Consider the following 23,042-nt stretch of genomic DNA (forward strand, 5'->3'; position numbering starts at 1 on the left):
CTAGCAAATTTTATGAATTTAGGAAAACTTTTATGACTTCAAGTCCTTCATATCTGAACAAATAGTTTTTCGTTAAGTCAATGGATGCAGTTTCATGTTATAACCAGTGCAGATTTTATTTAACCCATAAATGGGACAGTGACAAGTTCAGAGTAGATATGGGAGTAATGCAACTGAGAAATGATTCTACACTTGACAAAAACTCTAAAATTGCAGCACTGGATGCCATTCATGCACTTAAGAAACTGAATCAATAACAATAAAATAATACAAAAAGAAGAAATTATCTGGTCTTTACTTCCATTAATAGTTAATAGAAAACTATCACCAACTTAATAAGGTTATAAATTATTAACATAATTTTACTTTTTCATTGTTTGAATGCAATAATAAATGATAATGTAAGCTTTTATGTAACTTTAAAAAAGACTGTAATGAATTCTTTTAAATAATTCTTTTAATGCGAGGGACATAACTTTTATATAGTTATCTCCCTTGCTGGTTGTAAAATATCTAAAAAGTTTATTGAGAAAGCTTTCCATTTTATTAAATTGGAAGATATTAACATGAAATTCATATCGATAACGCATTTTTATCATCAATGAATATGTATATGATTGATGGAATTTCGGTAACATAACAAAAGAATACTTTTTTTCAACTCAAATAATATCAGTTATAAATAGGTTGGTTAGTGCTATTGTCTTTGTATATAATAATATAAGGTAAAAGACCTTCTAATAAGACAGGAAAAATATACCCACCAGAAACCAACATGATGTAAACAGATTTTTAATTTTTAACTAATTTAAATCCAATACGCTCATAAAATATAACTTATTCATATTGTTAATTTGTATTTTTTGAGAAAAAAACTGGCAATAAAAATATCTGTATCAATTACAAGAAAATACAACTAAAATACAATTAAGAACGTTTTAATAAACTTTCTGCGTTAATTATAGCTATAGGAAACTATAGTCATCTTTTTTCCCCCATGTTTTGGCAAAATCTTATAAGTAAAAACAAAAAAAGACAGGCTAATTAAATGTTTCTTAAACATGTGGATGATCTGTCAATTATGAAGAATAAAAAATTAATTTACAACAACATACACAAGAAAAGTAATTCTTATACTCATGTACAATGAGATATGTAAATGCACAAGTCATCATATTATGGTCTGATATTCATAGTGATACGATGGGAATGTAAGCATATGCAGATTAAGTCAATGAAGGTTTTAATTTAATTTAATTTAATTTAATTTAATTTAAAAGGTCATTTCTTTTAATCAAGAATCTCATTAGAATTTTTAATGAAAGAAAATTATATATATTTCCCCAAAACCTCTGACCATGATGGAAGAGGAGACAAAAACTTTCTGCTATGGTTTCAAATGATCTGAAATAACAGCAAGGGGAGACTTGATTCCAAATATTTCTCGTATGTTATATCTCCCCTCTTTTGGAAATAGGGCATGATTATGATTATCTCAAGTATCAAATAATCCTTATACACTGTGAAATTTACTTTATGTATGAAAATCAAAGAGGGGAGATATAACATATGAGAAATATTTGGAATCAAGTCTCCCTTGCTGCTATTTTAAATCATTTGAAACCATAGCAGCAAGTTTTAGTCTCCCCTTCATCAAGACCAGAGGTTTGGGGGAAATATCAGATATTTTGTAATTCATACGCAAAACTAGGAAAACAAATGACTATGATTGAAACATTTTATGACTGTAAAAAAGTGCCAAAAATAGTCTCTGGATAATAGATAATCTCCTTAATTTGCGACCTTAAGAGCAACTGTCACATAGCCCACTACACAATTCAGGTCATTAGCTTTCCAACAAGCCTTTATTTATTAAATTCTGATCAATAGTCACTGGGATTTGGAACTTATAAATTGCCAAAAAAAGGTGGTATATATATATATATATATATATATATATATATATATATATATATATATATATATATGACAGAGAGAGAGAGAGAGAGAGAGAGAGAGAGAGAGAGAGAGAGAGAGAGTGTGTTGGGACGATTAATCAGAATCAGGAATTGGAACTTTTTGGGGTATTGGTATCAGAAAAATTATAGCCTAATTTCTGATTCCAAACCGATTATTTTAATTTTTTGGGAGGCAATAAAAAATGAAACAAGCACAAATTGTTTTTTTTTTTATTAGAAGTTATTCATTTACAATATAAAACTGAGAAAGGTCACAGAATGGGTTATAAATCTCATTTACAGATTTCATATTGATTCACAGAGTTTAATTTATTTTATTTATTGGTCATTTATTGAGAGATAACTTGCCTATTCCCATGTGATTATTTTTGGGATGCCAGCATGCCAGATTTCAATCTGCCCTTTTGGTTTGCCAAAAAGTATGCCAAAATGTACACCAGTGTATCAAATTTTATTCCATCATAAAAACTAATTTCTAAATTATTTTTACATTTTTATCTAACAAATAAACATAAAAGTACATATGAAAAACCATGTTTATTATTTTTTTTAAATCTAACAACAGAACTAAACTCGATGTTTTGCTTCTAAAACAAAATGAACTTTTTTGATAAATCTCTGTTATGGCGTACGGGGAAAATATTTTTTCTAATGAATAAACATGAATAAAATGTATTTTTACAAGAATCTTTATACATAAACATAAAATTTTATATGGAAAACCACGCTTATTATTTAAAAAAATCCAATTTATGCAATGAAGCTGAAGTTGATGTTTCCGATTCTAAAACAAACTAACTTTTTAATAAATCTATGTGCAAATTAATAAGAGAGGCAAGTGACCAAACTATAAGTAGAAACCTTCTTCCTATAATAAAAATAAAGAAAATACGACAACAGTACATAGCAATCAACTCGGACACAATGTTTGTATATTAAAATAATAATTTTTTATTTGACCAAAGTAGCTTATGTGATTGACTGTTAACGCGATGGTTCTAGGTTCAATCCTCAGCTTGAGAGAGGTGCTAGTCTAGATGAGTTGTGATACAATGAAACAGTACTGTATGTCGATGACTAAAAATATATTTTAAGTCCCTCTCTTTGGGCATTGTCGTAAATAAATAATCTCACCCGCTACTTTATTGGCTGAAAAATGCAAGGCTCGCTTTTTGTTTGTAAATAAGTGGTTTGAGCACTATAAAAGTGGTGGATGAATGTTTGTTGAAAATAGACATTTGTCAAGGTTATTTGCAGGCACCGCTCTCGTTGGTCAATGGGTAAAACTGCCAACTGTCAACGTGATGGTTCTAAGTACAATCCACTGCACTGATGAGTATATGTATGGATGACTACATATATATATATATATACTAGCATGGGTACCTGGCGTTGCCTGGGTGTGAGGTGTATGTTGATAAAAAAAAAAAAAGGGCAATTTTTTAAACTTTGACCCCTATTATGACCCCTTAACATTTATTGTTTAGGGCTAAAATCAAGTTATTAAGTTAGATCAATGTCCAAGGAAACTATATCTAAAATTTCAAGTGTTTAGACCCAAAATTCTAGGAGGAGTTTGGTAGTGTTCTCAAAGGTCAAATCGTTGAACTTTGACCCCTTAACAGCCAAATTTCTGCCCGAAAACCGACCACATAGATTTTCCAGAATCTAAGTAAACTGTATATCAAATTTCGAGTCTGTACACTAAAAATTGACAGAGTTACTGCGTAGGGAAATGTACACACACACAGACACGTTCACTTTTATACTAGAATGGGTGTTTGGAGGTGTATGCTGAGCAAAGAACAAAAAAAAAAAAAAAAAAGGTCTATTTTTTTAAACTTTAACCCCTATTATGACCCCTTAACATTTATTGTTTTGGGCTCAAATCAAGTTATTAAGTTAGATCCATGTCCAAGGAACCTATATCTAAAATTTCAAGTGTTTAGACCAAAAATTGTCAGAGGAGTTTGGTAGAGTTCTCAAAAGTCAAATTGTTGAACTTTGACCTCTTAATCGCCAAATAAATATAAAATTGGTTACATATCCTTAAAATCCAGTCACATTGATTTTCCCAAATCTCAGTACCCTGTATATAAAATTTTGAGTCTGTAGACTTAAAATTGACAGAGTTATTGCATAGGAAAATGTACACAGACACACACAGACAGACACTTTCACTTTTATAGATGTACATGGGGGGGAAAAAAAAAAAAAAAAAAAAAAATCAGTGAACATGATGGAAAGAAAAAAAAAAAAAAAAATGAACAAAGCCAATGGTGTTAAAACTTTTTTTTTTTTTTTACAGTTTTAACATTGAAACAGGATTATTTATGCCATTTTTTTTGTTTTTTTTTTTTCTTGTTTGCTTTTTCGATTTTTTTAAAGAAGTTTTAACATCGTTTACACATTCATTTTTTGGGAGGGGGGGGAGTTTCCATCACGTTCACTGCTTTTGTTTGTTTTTCGATTTTTTTTAAAGAAATTTTAACAATATTTTTTTTTTTTGCTTATTCTTTATTTTCCATTTTGTTTTGATTTATTCACCAACCCTCACACACACACCTCCAAACACCCGGGCAACGTCGGGTACTCTCCTTAGTCTATTATATAAAGGCCAAAATGGGCACGAGTGTTTGTGTATGCCCACAAAAGGTTTTTTGGGTCGGGGTTCGTGCATCGGTTAGATTCCGGGAGAAGTTTTTGCATACCTCCTAGATCGTAAGATCTCAGATCCGCAGACGCACATCGTCTCTTTTTTTTTTTTTGATCGAGTTAAACAAAATTCACACGGTGCTGTCATGTCGCTGTGTTTTTGTCTTTTTCGTATAAATAAAGCGAAACTATTTGAATGCAAACACTAACGTCTGGCCTTCACCCGGGTAGTGAGATAATTACTATTTATTTGGAAACTGCAAGAGTGTCCCCTTTTTTGGACGAGCTAGTTTTCCCCAATATTAAAAATGATCTTGTGTCTAATTTGCTTTCGTGGGGAAACAAATAAAATGACAGAAAGTGGGAAGCTTAACTGGCTCCCGGACAGGTTTAAAAGCAACGTTCATTTCTACACAGGCGTGGCAACTCCTATGATTCTTAATTTAATCACCAACTCATTGAATTCACTATCCTCTTTGGCCTAATGTTTAGTGAGGAAGACTAATTACCCTACGTTTTTTAGTTTGATCCCACCTCACTTTTTTAAATTTTTTTATTTCGTCCTTGTGCCAATATCCTCCACCCGGGCAAAAGTTAATCACCAACTCATTTAATTCACTACCCTCTTTTTTCCATATTATTTTCTTCCTTCACGGTATGGGTTCAAGCTTGCCTGCCTGCCTGCCTACTACCACTTTTTTTTTTTTTTGCTCAACACACACCAACAAACACCCAGGCAATGCCAGGCACCCAGGCTAGTTATCTAGTTATCTATAAAAGTAATATTTCTTTTTTGAATGGAGATTTAGCAGAGTGTTAATCTAAAAGTTGGTCAGTGTTATCATTATTATTATTATTTGCATCTCGTTTTTGTTTATAGTTTAACCCAAAGCAAATCAATTTAATAACCCAAAAATTTTTATAATTAAAATAAAATTTCAACTTTATTCAGAGAAAAGGCACAGAATAGTTAACAAAGCCCATACCCTCCCAATGTTAAAAAAAAAAAAATGGTTTTCTAAATAGTAACATACTTTAGAAATTTGTTCGTAACAATGGAAGGGCATTCTTAAATATTTTGTTCTTACATCGTTTTCTCATTTTGCCCTAATAATCATCAACTATTTTCAACTGTTTATGAAAACTTTCTGGTTTTGTTTAAAAATCAAAATAAATCTTTTGTCTTACAATTTTCAATCAATTACAAGGAAAAAATTTAAGAAAAAATATATGCAGAAATTACCTAGAAATTAAACAAGTTAGAAAAAAAAACCCAAATCTCTAAATATTTATTAATTTTAAGAGAATCGGAATCAGAATTGGGAAGTGTATCAGAAATTTAGAATGGAATTGTATCGAATTGGGAAAAATTTTGGAATCATTCCATCATTAATATATATATATATATATATATATATATATATATATATATATATATATATATATATATATGGATATATCTATATTTGTAGCCAATTTGAATACTGAAATGCTCATATCTTTGATTTTATGAGATATGCAAATTTTCAGGCATTTTGAAGATTATAATACTATTCTATGGTTAAAATTTTATGACAGTTGGTAAAAAAGAACCTATATTTTCAAACCAATAAAATATGCCCAAATTAGTATACATTTTTTCTTTTCCTTTTTACACAGGAGTCACCACTTATTAAAAACCCGGAGGCCACTCGAGGATAAGGGTCAATGAGTGTACAGTAGTCATTGGGATAACATTGTAGTAATCGTTAGTAGTGGAAATTTGGTAAACTGGATTACTTAAGGGGACAGTTCATCAAGAATTTATTTATGTTGAACTTGAAGACGACCAAATTGTAGTCAGCTGGAAAGCAGGAAAATGGAAGAGAGTTCCACAGGCATGCAGTTCTAAGAAAGAAACTTTGTTCATAAAATCTACGTTTAAGATTAGGCACAGAAAAAGAGTGGGGGAAATTCTTGATAGTGGTTTCAACTAGACGGGTGTTTTTCATGAAAGTTTGGCAAGCAGAAACCACAGATTGGAGCTCAGACGAGCACTTGTCATGAAAATAACGATAAAGCAGAAACAGGCTCGCAACGCCTCTTCTGTGGGAAAGAGATTGCAGAAAAGAGAAAAGGGCATCCCCACTAGGCTACGAAGTCTATTTTGAACTCTGCAAAGGCATGATAAGTCATTTCTAGCAGCTCCTGCCTAGAGGTTGCAACAGTACTCCATTTTTAGATGTACCTTGCTTTTATATAGGTAGCAAATTGTATCAGCAGTGAGATATCTAATGTAGTGGTAGAAGTATCCCAACATTTTTCCAGCAACCATCGCAACAGATTTGATGTACATGTTCCATTTTAGATCAGGAGTGAAGGTCAAACTCAGAAGCTTGTCAAAACATGGACCCTCCCCAAGATGAGAGCCATTCATGTCAATTGATGCTAGATGGGGATCAGAGCACTGATGATGTAAAGACAGAAGCTTGATTTTTAGATGCATTAAAAGTAACCAGACACCTCTTTCCCAATTGTACCACATGCTCAAGATCAGAGGAGAGAGAATCAGAGAGAACTTGGTCGTTTATGGCCTTTGGTGTGTTGCCATAGATGGTAGTGTCGTCAGCATAAATATCTACGAATGATCTTAGGATGTGATTTGGAAGAGAGTTGGGCCCAGGATGGATCCCTGAAGTACTCCAGCATTAATACTGTGAACTTCTGATTTCTGCCCATCAATCACTACTCTTGTGAACCTTTCAGAGAGAAATGATTTAATAACTGAGAAAACATTTCCAGTTATTCCATAGCTGGAGATCTTGTGAAGTAGACCTTTATGCCATACTCTAACAAAGGCCTTTGATATGTCAAGAGAAATTGCCCTAGAAAGGAAGCCTTCATCGAGAGATTTGTAATCCTATGAGATATAACCGTTAGCACGTTTGATGTTAGATCTAGCAGAACAGAAACCATATGCATGTCACTTAGGTTATTTTTGCTAAGGTGGTTGACTACTTCTCTATTTAACACAAATTCCAGGAACTTAATCATGATGCACAGGAGACTTATTGGTCTGTACTGAGAGGGAGATGAGCAATCACCTGAATTCTTTAATACAGGACATACTGATCAGGGTTTCAAGGGTGTTAGGAAGCAATTCTCCTTAAGACAATGCTTAAACAGTTTTGCAAGTATGGGAACTAGTTCTGGTTGAAGCTTTTTCAGCACAATAATTGGAATGCCATCAGGGTCAGTTGCTTTACTGGGATCAAGATTTTTCATTAGTTTGACAACATTTTTACATTCTTATATATAGTGTCTTGGCAGGCTAACTACAGTTTTGTTGTTTTGGGATGAATTATGCTTAGGCTTTTTCTTTGCTTGGTTGTCTCTCCTGTGGCCTATTAGTAGGAGACACAATGTTGCCCAGATTGGATGAAGACCACTCTCCCATATTTTATTGTCCACAAAATTGGTGAAATCATCCACTTTTTAATCAAATCGATTAATTTCCTGCTTTAGTTGGGGACCCACCATGGTGTACTGGGAAGAAACTTCACACGCTTCCCTGCAGTGACTTAGTTCACAACACGTCTACATTGCACTGTAGAGAATCTGTTGATTTTATAAAATTATTTTTATATAATGGCTTGAATTAAAGTTTAAAATGCAAAAGTCAAGTATTATATTTCAAATGTGCTCTAAACAGAAACATTCATTTTGAACGCGGACCTGTCATATCAAAGAATCACCAGTTTATTTTATATGCCGAGCCCTTCTGCTTGTGCAATAATAAAACTACTCAAATGCACTTGTGATGTCAGGCTGTATAAGGTGTTAACTTTAGTTAAAATCACGTGTTTCTTTCTTTTATCAGATTTTTTCCATTATCGATACTTTTCGAAACATTCTGATACAAAACTTATCTATGAACACTGCCAGACACATAAAATACATTTCTTTGAAATTTAAAAAAAATTGGCCCAGTTGTTTCTAAGTCCATAGGGAATTCACTCACTGACACACACAAAGTACCTTTTATAAAATACTATATATATATATATATATATATATATATATATATATTTCTAGCAGGGAGACATACTGTTGTCCAAGCTTGTTAAGAATCAACAAATGTTCCACCCTCCCATACTTTTATTGTAATTCAAATCAGTGAAATCATCCATTTTTTAATCAAATTGATCGATTTTCTGCTTTAGTTAGCCCCCTCCTTGCAGTGTACTGGGAGGAAGCTTCATATACTTCTTGCAGTAACTTAGTCCAGAATACATTGTAGTCTACATTGCACTGTAGAGAATTTACTGTTGATTTTATAAAAGTATTTGTAAATAATGGCTTCATTTATAGTTTAAAATGCAAAAGTCATTTGACATGGTTCAATTTCGCTCTAAACAGAAATATTCTTATCAAAGAAATAACTTGATTTTATTAAATTATTTTTACATAGTCACTTGAATTAAAGTTAAACAAAATGTCAAATATCATGGTTCAATTGTGCTCTAAAAAGAAACATTTATTTTGAACATGCTTTTGTCTTATCAAAGGATCTACAGTTGATTTCATAAGCTCTGCTTGTGCGGTGATAAAACTTTTTAAATGCACTTGTGATGTTCGGTTGTATAAAAGTGTTAAGTTTGTTCAAAATAGAATTTCCTTCTTTTATCGGATTTTTTCAATTATTGACTTATATTTATCAGATAAATTCCGATACAAAACCTACATAAAAACATTTCCAGACACATTAAGTACCTTCGATGGAAATTTTTAAAAAATCAGCCCAGATGTTTCCAAATCTATGAACTCTCTCTCTCTCACAAAGTTCTTTTTATATAATAGTAGAGATAGAGAAGATATATATACTTTTAGATTATCGAAGAAAAATTAGATAGCTCAATTATTTGTGCAAGAGCATATATATTTTTTTTTATTTCAACTGACACTATACGTTAGTTTGATCTTTCAATACAAAATACTAAAAACTCTGCCAGCAGGATTTATGCAGGCTGAGTTTCTAGTGTTTTTGTGTTTAATCTCAAAGACCATACAATATGATTGTACAGATATATTTTAATTTCATCAGATAAACTACAGAAATAACTTTGTAAATAGATTCTCTTACCATTATTTCGGAATTCATTCAATTCATTTCATAAAATGATTTACACTAAATGCTATTTTTAACTTGATTAGATGACTTGTTCCAAATATATTTTATTCAAATTTTTTTCGACAATACAGAGTTGAATCAAAGCAATTAATAAAAAAACAATGAAACAAACAAGACATTCATACTCACCACTGTGTAGGGCGCTGACCTTCTGTTCAGCTTCACCCAATTTGTTTGAAAGCGTCAGCTGAGTTTCTTGAAGTAGGCGTTCTTTTTTGTCAAAAGTCTTCTGTATCTCTTTCTCCTTCTCTTTAAACCGGGCCTGAAATAGAAATAGAGAGAGATAACAATATGATCTGATCTACAGGTACCTTTGTCCACCACTGGTGGCTTGGACCAGTACCCCCAAAACAAGTTTTAAAAAAATTTTTTTTTTTATTACTCAGTTTGATTTGTGTTTGTTCCTATGTTTCTCTTCTCACCAATACTGACAGGAGGAGTGAGAACATGGAAGCAGTTTTCTATTTGCTTGTGATATATTGTCATCTAAGACAGTGGTAGCCCTCCTTATGATGGATGGCTGTGAATAACATTGATGTGTAGCCTAATTCCTTCATATCAGCCACTCATACTGCATCCACATAATTGACCCAGAGACAAAAAATGGACAACCATCTGACTGGATATTCGAGACAGTCCTAAAAATAACATAAAACACATAAACTCTTATCAGCAATTTTATGTTTCTGCATAAATAAAACAAAAAACATGGATGAAAACTAAAAAAGAACTATCTAAGCTCCAATGATAAATATAAATAATATTTCTTTACAGTAAAAATATTTGCTTAAAATAAAGATTGACACTGACTAAGTGGTTAATGTCATTGACTTAAAATCTGTGTGTGCCAAGTTCAAATTCAGTTCACTCGACAGAAACACTTTCATTAAACCCACACTTGACCTTGTGTTTAACTTTCTGGAAATGAGGTAAATAAAATAATAAGAATTGTTGGTTTCTTTTTCCAATTAACATAAGCAAAGTAAAATAAAATGAGAAATTCAAAAATATATATTCAAACCAAGTTCCATTCAGAAATAAGTATAAACTGTACTTCTAAAGCAAAATTAACCTTTGAAATTAGTAAAATCAAAATTTAATTCTCATAATCTCAAGTAAAATATTCATTTTGCTTTTAAATAAATATTTATAAAATCTAAAAAAGCAACAATTTAAATATAAAAACTAACACAACAGGTGAATTAGGAGTCATAAAAATCACTGCATTTTTTAATTCTTTTGACCCTCAAGTATATATCCGACACAGTAAGATACATTTATTGAGATTATCGGACTGACTTCCTCATCTTCGTTGTTATAGTTACAACGTTTCGGCTGTTTTACCCTCCGGCCTTCATCAGGTGTTTTGTATCGAACTGGGGAACCGTTTGTTAGGAGTCTCGAACCCAACCATTTATTATTATTACGTAATAATAATAAAGGGTTGGGTTCGAGACTCCTAACAAACGGTTCCCCAGTTCGATACAAAACACCTGATGAAGGCCGGAGGGCAAAACGACCGAAACGTTGTGACTATAACAACCAAGATGAGGAAGTCAGTCCGACAATCTCAATAAATGAAAACACCTCATCTCAAAAATACAGACAATTACAGTAAGATACAGTCAATCAACCGAGAACCACATCAGTCTACATAAAAACATATAAGATAATAAGGGATATATACTCAAGAGTCAAAACAATGAAAATATGTTGTTGTCCCAGCCCTAATAACTAAATAATTTTATGTACATAATCTTTGATTATTTATGACTAATTACTTAAATTAGTTTTGTTCTTAATGCTGACAAAATTGATGAGGTCCATATGAATCTGCTTTGTCTAAATCCATACAAGAAGCAACAAGCTATAGATACACAAAAACTGCTATTTTCAATATGATACTTTGAACTATAAGATAGAAAAAGAAATTCATACTGCAAGTTGTTTTTTATCAGTCATCAGGAAATTTATTCATTATTTTATTCATCTATTGCGAATAATAAATTAATATCACTTAAGCCATAAAGCAAATCTAAAAAATAAATACATAAATAATAAAAATCTTCAAATCAATAAAACTTTTTAAAGAGATTTCTAAAGAAACCAATAATTGAAAAAGAAAAATGGATAGAGCAGAAAGAAAAGCCTAGGGATTGTAAAACTTCATTATCTTAAAAATCTTTGCGGGTTTCAATCAGTTTAAAAATATTCTTTATCATTATATTTTGATGAAGAAATTTTTTTTTTTAAATCAATACAATAATTTGTTAAATACATAAATATTGATTTTTCTTTAATATCATGTATCTTTCCTAATAAAGCCAACATGAATGTTTCATATTATCCAATTCCCCCAAACATTAGACTGCAGAGAATCAATAATATTAATTTTATTCTTGACATTATTAAACTTGCAATTATTGGTATAATTGGAAATTACACAATGTAAAAAATAACCATAAAGAATCTAACATCGATGAGTTTCTAATTAAACATTGCATTTATTAAAAACATAAAATGACTATTTTTGATGTTTTGTTTTCATTAGGTTATATCATGTGAAACAGGAAATAATAATAAGCGTGTTCATGAAGAGGTATGAACTATTTCACATTTATTATCTTATAGTTTAGTTTAGCATCAAATATAGTACCTGTCCCAGGATGGATAAAATTAATCCCCCCACCCTACCCTGAACAAAACAGTTTTGCACGATTTTTACACCCACTTACAATCAAGATATAATGACATATATCTAGAAATCTTATTTTAATGTTGATCAAAATTCATCACATGATTTTGAAACTAGAAAATGCTCAAAATTTAAGACTTAAGCTTAAGGGGTGAAGAAATTGATATTCATGGAATCTTGCTTAATTTTTGTATAATGAATAATACAAATCTGAAATAATCAAATTTTCAAATGGGAATTATGTCCTCTAAAAGACCGTTAAAATAATAAAAATTAAAATTAAAAAAACAAAAAACAATGATATCTGAATTTTCAGAAAGGGACTCAACTCCCTTGCATAAAACTAACTAAAACATTTTCCAAATTTGAACCTTTTACACCTAGCAGTGGTATTCCAAAATGCATATATAAATAACTTTATATAAATAAAAATATATTTCTGAAGTAATGATTATTTACAAACTGTTAACTGTTATTGTGGCTTTTTATTCTAAATAAATTAAGATTAATGAATTAACCTATGTGATAGTTGGAGACAAATGACTACGATTAGAGATTGCTGTTCTTTTCAATAACTATTTATCCAATAGCAAAATAAATAATGACTGTTTTTTTTATATAAAAAAAAGAAAATCATTTATATCATCATTTTATATATTTTATATTAAAACAAACCCCATCATTATTTTATGTAATTGTGTAAATTTTTTTGTGTAATTAACCATCAAACCTATCTCTGGCCACATTTTCATCGCCCTTTCTCTCAAATCCATTCTTATCATTTCTTCCAATGTTCTGCTAACTAACACTGGTATCTCAACTGCTTGATAGATGTCAATTGATGGAAGTTTGTAGGTTAGTACCTCCATCAATTCTTTCAACGTGATCAAATCAGCAAAAAATTTCTCCCTTTAATCTTCTCTTAAGATTATCAGATCTAAGTCTATTTTTAAAACTCACATTATACATCCATCATGTCATTCTCATATCATTTCTCTTCATGTAACACATACCCTCAACCCTAACTGACCAGGTTTCATTTTCATAAGTTGAGTTAGATTTGGGTTTAAATGTTATGAACATGAAATAATATTTTCTGTGAAATTAAATACAGGAAATTACATTTAAAAATGCTAAGTATTTTATAAGAATGATTAACAGATGATATCGAAAATAAAAGATGTTATCATTTAATTTTTTCTTTTTCTCCAAAATAAATGGAATACGTCCAATTGTTTTTAAAGAACACAAGATCTAAAAAGCAATCGGCATGCATGAATAAAAGAATTTGTTCCCGTTTGATTAAAACTTATATTTACATTAATATAAGACAAATAAGTCGCTATTTTCAGTCTATTGGAACCACAAACTTGAAATTCGGTAGGAATGATCTACAACTGATTATATAATAATGATGATCATACCCATTTTGTTTTCTTTACAAAGAGATCCTTGCAGAAACTTGAAATTGAAAATCTTTTTTATCTTTACACATGATTTAGATGTGATTTAAGGTAAATGATACAAATCGACCCATTTGACATAATGATTAGAGTGTTCCCTAATAGGCATGGAGATCAGAGTTCAATACATGGTGGAGTTATAACAAAGACTCAAAAAATGGTACTTGATGTCTTCTTGCTAAGCATTCACAGCATTATAAGGTGAGGATCAAGTGTAAGTTGAGTAATCCTATGAGAGGATTGTACCCTCCACTTTCCTACATCTAATGAAAAGGGGGTTTTAAGATTGCCCTCAATTGCTTGACAACTTAAAAAAAAATTTTATGACACAACTTAATGCAGTTTCTCAAAATTTTTATCATTTTAAGAACCCCCAATTGAGGCTTAACTGAACAAAATCAAAACCTTTTCTAAACTTACTATTTCAATCATGTAAGTTTTATTTTCTGACAAGTTTCACTATAGTAATATCATTTTTATTGTTCTAAAGTATTTTTGAACTCAACCCTCTATGAAAGGCTCTGAGGGTGTCTCAATACTGTGAACCAGTCTTGAAATGGCTATTCTTGCTATGACATACATCCTAGGTGATTTGAGCTGGCTCCCTCAAAAGGAAGAAATTCTTAAGCAATATTAAATTCACAAGTGGGCCCCAGTGACATCTATTATTTCAAGTGAGATGATTTTAGTAACGTTAGCTTTTTGCAGAAAAATGTCAGCATCTTCCGACATATCAATTTAGTATTTTCATCTGGTACTAACCAGGATCAATGTTGTTTAACTTTGATCTAATGGGAACCAGAGTGTCAATGGGATTATGCTGTGTGACGCGATAAATGTGTAAACTAGGAAGCGATATATGGAATAAGAGTAATATTTACTATAAAAGAATTTCAAATTCTGTGTAATCGTTTTGACAATAGATTAAGAATAAAAAGAAATAATCAGATTATGCCCCATTATCATATTCCGTTTAACGTTCATTTTATATGATGACATGTGTTGGGTAGCTTTCAGAAATTGACAAGTAACCTATTTTTATTTTCCTCTCAGGTCCATTTTTATCATTTCCTTCCAAATTTTCCTTGGCCGTCCTTGTGAACTGAACTTGATATCTCAACTGTTCTACATCTACCAAATCTCATCCATTCATTCAAGGTGATCATTCCAATGAAGTCTGCTGTTTTACATGCATCTCTCGATACTCTCCAGATTTAATCTTTCATTGAATTTGAAAATGACCATGTAGTAGTCTGCAAGGAAGATAATGTGTTATACAGGTGTAAAATTCTTGGAACTCTGTTCAAACATATATTGTCGCAAAGGGTTATGTGTATGTTTTTTATAAAAGAGTATCCAAGGGAGCATTAAACTCTTCAACAGTTTATTTTACCTTTCATTTTAATGAGATTTAAACAATAGTTATATTACAAGAATTTGACAGTCTCAAAATTTATAAATTCTTTCATTTAAAATCTTTTAACAGGGTTTTAACTTCACAAAATAATCACTTTTCTGAAGGAAATAATTTGGGCCATGTAAGATCGATTTTAACAATTTTCAATAGAAACTACAAGTAAGTCACAGACCTTACTTGGTTAAAAAAAGGGGTGAGGTAAGGGGAATAGGAGGTAAAAGAAAAATGATAAAAAGATTTCACATGAATGGATAGTCCGGTGAAGGGTAAAAAATCCAAGAATGGTAAAATCCAAACACGGTCGAATTAAAAATTTCCAATCCAAACCAACCAAGTAAGATCTGTGACATACTTGTAGTTTCATTAAATACTTTTATATGCAAAATCCGATCCCGCATTTTGCTAATTCCTGCCCTCTGATGAGAAGGAGAGTATTCCTTTGAAACTCCGCGGATTAAGGACTATCCACTTATCTTGTGCTTTCTTTTTTAAAATTAAATATGTTTTTAACTCTTTTTCAAGATGTCTTTTAACATGTTTTATTAATAATTTGTTTATATTATAAGCTCTATTTCCTTTCCGGTTTTATTGAGCTTTTACATCTGGTTAAGATTACTTTACTTGTAAATATTAACTCTTTAATATTTATAATATATTTTAAGTTTACCATTTTGATTACCTTGGTAAACTTATTGTAATTTTTATTTTATACACATATATATATATATATATATATATATATATATATATATATATATATATATATATATATATCTCAGAAACAGTAATCAGTGCAGAGTTTTGTTTCTTTCAATCTAAGACATATTCCAAAAAGCATCATTTAACAACATTCTATTTTCTTTCAACTGATTTTCTGGGATGAGGGCATTTCAAACCAAAACAAGGCCAGGTTATTGTTTGAGTTGATGATATAAAAATAAATGAGTGATTAAGCCAATACATCTTTAAAAACTCACTTTGAATAGTCTTCAATAATAATGAAAAGAAAACAACAACATTGATTTGAAAACTTACTTCCGTTTTTGACTCAAGCTGATCGTCATAATCTTTAAGCTTAGCTGTCAATTCTTTGATTGTCTCTTCTGAAAAACATGAAAATGAAAACAAAATTAAGACAGAATTCACACAATGGCTAAAACAGTTTAATAAAATAATATTCTGAAAAAAAAAAATAAAATAAAATAAGTATTCTTCATTTTAAACATTTCTTTCAAACAAATACTAAATAAATTATTGAATATCACAAAATAATTAATTTTCAGTCGGTACACAATGTAGATATTTTTTTTTAAATATCTACATAGGGCATCGTTCTTTCTAATTTTTCTTATTCTAATATATATCAGCCTATTTCTCGATTTTTATCATTGATAAATTCATTTCAATAAAATTAATATTTGATTTTGACCTGTGTCAGTTCTTTTTGGGGACCATTGCAGCATGTTGTTAAGAAGAATAAAATGTAATTTGATCTAATTCTTTCAGAAAATACTTTGACTGAATTGGAATTATTTTCATTGAGCCATCATCTAAAATAAAGGGATATAACTGTTAGCAATACAAGACAATAATTATTTTAGGATCCCCCAACCCAGTATATTTAATAAATAATTTCTTTAATCATTTATGTACAGTCAAGTCTACTTTGCTCTACAATGTGAAGGAGTCTATGCAGAATAAAAGTGAAATTAAACCAAGTAATATAGTAGCAAATAATATTGCATGAAAAGAACCGTTTTTGTCAACAGTATGCAACATGTTGCCATCTTGATACCATCTGTAGAGAATGTGTCCTTACAATGCCTGATTTCTTGGCGTCGGCTTTTTATTGTAAACAAATGAAAAAGAAAGCCATGACACAGATTGTCACAAGAGGAAAAATATATACACATAGTTGTCAAATATTTCCCCATCCAAATTCCATTTTGCACACATCTCTCAATACTGTCTAGATTTAATCTTCTTCTGAGGTCATCAGATCTAATCTAGATTTTAAGACTCACATTACGCATCCATTGTATCATGCTCATATCATTTTTCTTCATGCAACACATGTCCTCAATCATCACTGACCAGGATCACATGCCTAATAGACTCTTTCTTTGATTAACAATAATATCACTGTGCTGGTTAGTAATGTCAGAAGTTTCTAGAACTTACTCTATCCACTCTTCACTCACCTGTTCCTCCGTGCTCCAATGATGTTACCAAGGTAACAAAACTTCTGAACTATCTCAGTATCTTCACTATCTAAATATACTTTCTCTGCATTTTTAAAATAAAAATGTTATTAATAATTTATATAATGAAAGAAAAATATTTATTAGGCTATAGCTGAATCAGGGTCAGATCTTTGAAAATTTCAGGAGTCAGGGTAAAATGTTTTACCAATGGCTTTAAAGTTATGCTATTAATATCTGTTTAGTCCATACATTTTTGTATATATATTGTATGGAAGAAATAAAAGTTAAAACTTATCTTCTTCTTCTTCTTCTTCTTCTTCTTCTTCTATATAAATAAAACAGTAGACGTATGTGTGTGTAAACTCTTAAACTACTGGTCATATAGCACTGAAATTCTCAGGAAATAATATTCATGCACCACAGGTGGTTTATAGCAAATAATATCTTTGCTTACATGCATGTATATCGTATACAGACATCGGCAAATTTACATGTAAAATGTTAATTAAACATTAGCTGACATTTTGTTTTGTATGCACATGCGCACATTCGGTTCATTCCTTCAAATTGTTTATCAGGCTGGAACGCTCTTTTTTTTTTTTTTTGTTATTTCAATTCTGATTGATGATAACAACTCATATTTTTTATGTCTTTGTATATAAAAAAAAACAACGAAATAAGACGTTTTGTCGTGTGGTGTTGGTGATGATAACGTCACAAAAAAAAAACAACGCTTGTTATATGTAGAAAAGAACCGAGGGAGGGGGGGAATCAACACTGCCAGGCGTCTCAATTCTACGCATGGGACCAGAGGGCGCGGCTTACTCAACTCGAGCTGATTGTCCCTTCACCAGTACCGCCGGCCGACTACTCTCTTGTTAAAATCTGCACGGTTTTTTATATGATTTCTGTCACGTTCGCCAAGAGACTCCGACCTACATGTAAGCGTAACTCGATCTGCTAGATACTCGATTTCGTTGACATAGAATGATCGAATATCGACCGAGACATTCCATGTATTATTCATCTGATTTCTATTTTTAGACGTGAGTGTTTTTTGTTTAAATTAAGAAAGATGGGCCTTATTTTGCATGTTTCCATATTTAACAAACAAAAATGTAATTTTGTCGTTTTTTTTTTCGATTAAAAAAAAAAAACACCACCAGTACCAATTCCGCTTTTCGGGCAGCACTATCTAACAGTGACCCTCATTCAAAATCAAGACGCCTGACCGTGTCACAATTATACGTACATTTTACTCGCGGTTTGAAATTTATAAATATGAAAACAAACCTATATATATTTTTTACAATCTCATATTTACTTAATTTCATACATTTTGTAAAGACAGTGGGAGGGGGGGCACGGAATACAGACTGTGCTGAAATAATGTTATTATTTAGAAAGCCATTCTTAATATGGGGAGGGGAAGGCATTATTTGAACTATTCTGTACTTTCACCAAACAATTTATTAAATAAGGGTATTTTTTTAGTTTATCAACCCCTTGGCATTCATCTTTAATTTGTCGACTTTTAAAGGTTTTTGGATACACTTAGAACTAATATCGCATTTATTTTTTGTGCAAACAAGTAGTTATTCCTATTTGAAGACATTCAGTATCCAACGTAATCACTATCATTTTGGTGGTGTCCATCTTGTCCTCTATAAAATTAGATGATTTTTCATACGGAATACTCTATTAATATTGATTTCTTATTAGTCACAATTAAAAAAAATATTATTCAGTTGAAGATTATATAATTGAAAAGGAAGACTGAAGTAACCAGGGAAAGTTAAGAATGAAAATAAAATAAAATAAAATAAAAATGTTTGGAGGCATCATGGCTCAATTGGAAGAAAAAGAAAGCTTTTATATTTTACAATTTCTTTTAAACAAACAAAATACTATTATGATCAAACATTTTTTTGCATTAAAGAATCTCCCTTTATCAATGCCAAGAGCCGTCGCTGATATGATATGAGATGGGATTGACTGTCAGTTGAAATAATGGAGAATATTATAGAAGTAAAAAATGAACAATTAATTTTATTTTCAACATTAATATAATCGGATACCATATCTGCTATCCTGTTTTTAACTGACTGAACTCATTGTTTAATTTTCAGAGATCGAAGTCCATCATAGTTTCTTTAAGAAAAAAAATGGATATCCCCACCCCACCAAAAAAATGAATAAAGATTACAGAAAACCAAGAAATGAATTATATATTATGAACACTTTCTATCTGTTTAATTATAATTTGGTTTAAGGACCAAGTAAGTATAAATAAGATATTTGTGCAGTTTAATCAAGAAATTAAAAAAATGAAAATAGCGAAAAAAAGTTATATTGTACGTATCCGTTTTGAGATAAAGATCTCTGAAAAAAAATTTCACTTAATTTGATCAAGTAGTTTTTTTTTTTTTTTTTTTTTACAGCGGAAAAACACGTTTTTATGAGAGCACGTTGAAGGCAGAGGTCTTGGATTTGTTTTAAATTTTTGTTTGAATTTTAGAAACGACACGGGAGATAACTCCATGTAAAGTGCCGACACTCCCTCCCCATCTTTAATAACTAGCTTTTCTTCCTAAAAATAAAACCTTTTGCTCGGTATCATAACAAATTGTTTTTTCGCTGTAAAATAAAAACTACTTGATGAAATTAAGTGAAATTTGTTTTTTGAGAACTTCATTCCATAACAGATATGTACAATTTAAACTTTTTTCGATATTTTTATTTTTTAATGTCTTGACTAAACTGTACAAGTACCATAAATAATAATGAAATTCGAAAATTGAAATATTAAAGTTCAAATGAAATAAATGGTATCTACTGAGTTGTCATGTCGCAGTAATGTAAATATCCAAAATTATGAAAAATGATAAGATAGAAAATTATTTATTAATGAGTATGGTTTTTGAAAAAATTTCAAAACAGCATCAAATCAGGGGAAGTAACTCGGTCTGTAACGATGGATGCCATGCAATCATCTATTTGTACAAAGTGCATGTTTTATTCCAGAAATATTTTAACTAATTGTGACATGATAATTAGGTAGATAACACTGCTGAAATTGGTAAAAACAATAACTAGTTATCATTATTTTGCTAATGAAAACTCATTTTTTCCGCTGTTGGAGAACCGAATAAAAAAAATGCTTTCGATTCTTTCATTTAATAAATACTGGAATTGTCATATTAAAATTTGAAAATCTACAGTTCAATTTAAGTAAAAAAATAATTAAAAATAAATAAAATAATATAAAAAATATTTTGTTTTGAATACTATATAAATATCTTTAAAAAAATTTTTTTATTGAGACTGAACTCATATTTGTGTCTTCTCAAAATCTTTTATTGTTACCGTTATTTTTGTGTAATTAGTAAACCGTTACAAGTTTTTAAACTCCTGATGTATTTCATTCATAGATGGCATTGTGAAAGAAATCCTCTTTATTTACTATTTTGAGTTGAATCATATTGTGTCGAATAAATTCACATCATAAATTCACGTTCTTATTAAAGTGAAAGCCAAAAAAAAGTCGGAACTTTGGACAATTCGACACAAATTTTGCATAACTCTTTTTTTTCCTTCTCCACTTGCACATGGCACTCTTTCGAAAATAGATAAATAATAAAAAATAAGAACCTTACTTGTTATCGTGTCAAAAGAAGGAAAAAATCCTGCTCACGTTATTGTGTCTTTTTAAAAATATTTACATAACTGTTTTAGTGTTATTTATATATCTGTTCAAGTTTTTTTTTTTTTGTCAGTGTACTAGAAGGAATTCAGTTGATTATAACCCTTTCTGTGTGTTCTTTACATTACAATAGTACAACCCTGAATCTAACCTCGCAATACTACACCGTTCAATGCTGTAAAACTGAAACAAAGCTGTTCTGCTTGAAAAGGGCACCATTTTCTTCTTATTCATATTTGTATCAATTCTTTGCTTTAAAAACTAAAGTAATTACGTGTTTACTTTTTTAATATCCCATTTTGCTGTCTCCGATAAATTTTACTAAAATAAGTAAAGCTTCATTATTTTTAAAAACTGTTTTTGTTTTTCAATATTTCGTTGACATTATTTAGTAGGAGTGTTTAGCAGAAAAGCTAACAAACGACTACCTGAAAAAATAAATATACAAGAAATAAATGTTACCATAGTCAATAAAAGTTCAGTTCATGTTTTTTTTTGTTTTGAAATAGTTTTTAATGCTCTATACTTGAAATAATTTCAGCGAACCGAAATTAAAACGAAATTTGAGGCGATAACTACTTTTTATATAAACTACACATGCCATAATCGAATATTCCTCAAGCACAAAATAACGGAAAACATTAAATTGTGTTTATAAATATTCCTTATGTTGATGGAACTCTCTTAAATTGTTAACACAGAATGCTCAGGTGCCCCTCCTTAGAATTGAAAACGGGGCTCTCCATTTCAAAGTCGCTGCCATTTTGATTTTTTTTTTAAACCGGTTCGTGAATAAAAAAAAAGAAAACTTTTTACAAACTACTTAAAAATGAACTTTTCTACCATAAAAGTAACTTTTATTGATTATGGTAACATTTATTTCTTGTATATTTATATTATTATATATATAACATTTTCTCTTTGTAAGGTAACATCATTTTGTTGGTCACTCTTGGCTATGAATGGAAACAAAGTTGATATAAAAAATATATTTTCGCGAAAATTATCTTTACTTTCATCATATTTTGCTTAGGGTAAAATTTTTGAGTATCAAAGCCTATCTCTTTACAACCCCCTCCTTTTCATAACCTATCATACTTTCATCAATCACAGTCTATTTTCTGAAGGCTGTTTTTGAACCCAGTCAACGACGGGTACTTCTGCTAGTATATATATATATATATATATATATATATATATATATATATATATATATATATATATATATATAAATAAATAAAAGTGACCGTGTCTGTGTGTCTGTGTACATTTTCCTTTGCAATAACTCTGTTAATTTCAATCTACAGACTCAAAATTTGATATACAAGTGTTATATCGTAGATTATATGAATAACAAGTCATTACTGGGGTTGTACAGAAAGGGTTTATTTAGGTAAAAAGGTACACACATTTCTAAGCGTCCATTGACAGCTTAGTACTAAATTCTGTCTCCCACGTGAGGAGAGTTTGCTTGTCTTTTTATAGACGTAACAGTCCATTCATTTGAGGGGTGTTGGATCAGTCCATTATATCACCTTCCTCCCAAGCTAAATTCTTCCCTAGAATTTCGCTTCACCATTTTTTCTTTTTTGACTTTGTCCAAAAAATTCAGTTCTTTTTCTTTTACTTCTCCTTAAAATTTGCGTTTGCGAATTTTTGGATTTTGGAGAGTGACTTGTATTTTCAGTTACTGGTGCTTCCTTTTTTGGAGGCTCTATGTGAAAAATGTCATACAGTACTTCCATCGGTACTTCAT

The 23,042-nt window shown here is 30.4% G+C and overlaps 1 protein-coding gene across 8 annotated transcripts in view; it reads right to left on the bottom strand.

The window, feature by feature from the left end:
* LOC145280019 (homeobox protein cut-like 1) overlaps window positions 1-23,042 on the bottom strand; it is a 971,332-nt gene that overhangs the window by 191,484 nt on the left and 756,806 nt on the right. For all 8 annotated transcript variants that reach the window (XM_080131683.1, XM_080131692.1, XM_080131675.1 and 5 more), the window contains 2 exons: window positions 16,415-16,482; window positions 9,934-10,066 (listed from right to left, as the gene is read on the bottom strand). In XM_080131683.1, the coding sequence (XP_079987809.1) occupies window positions 9,934-10,066; window positions 16,415-16,482 (201 nt within the window). The remainder of the gene's footprint in view (window positions 1-9,933; window positions 10,067-16,414; window positions 16,483-23,042) is intronic.

The sequence above is a fragment of the Euprymna scolopes genome, chromosome 1 (genome assembly GCF_053919585.1).
Source record: "Euprymna scolopes isolate OS-2025 chromosome 1, ASM5391958v1, whole genome shotgun sequence".
Lineage (NCBI taxonomy): Eukaryota > Metazoa > Mollusca > Cephalopoda > Sepiida > Sepiolidae > Euprymna > Euprymna scolopes.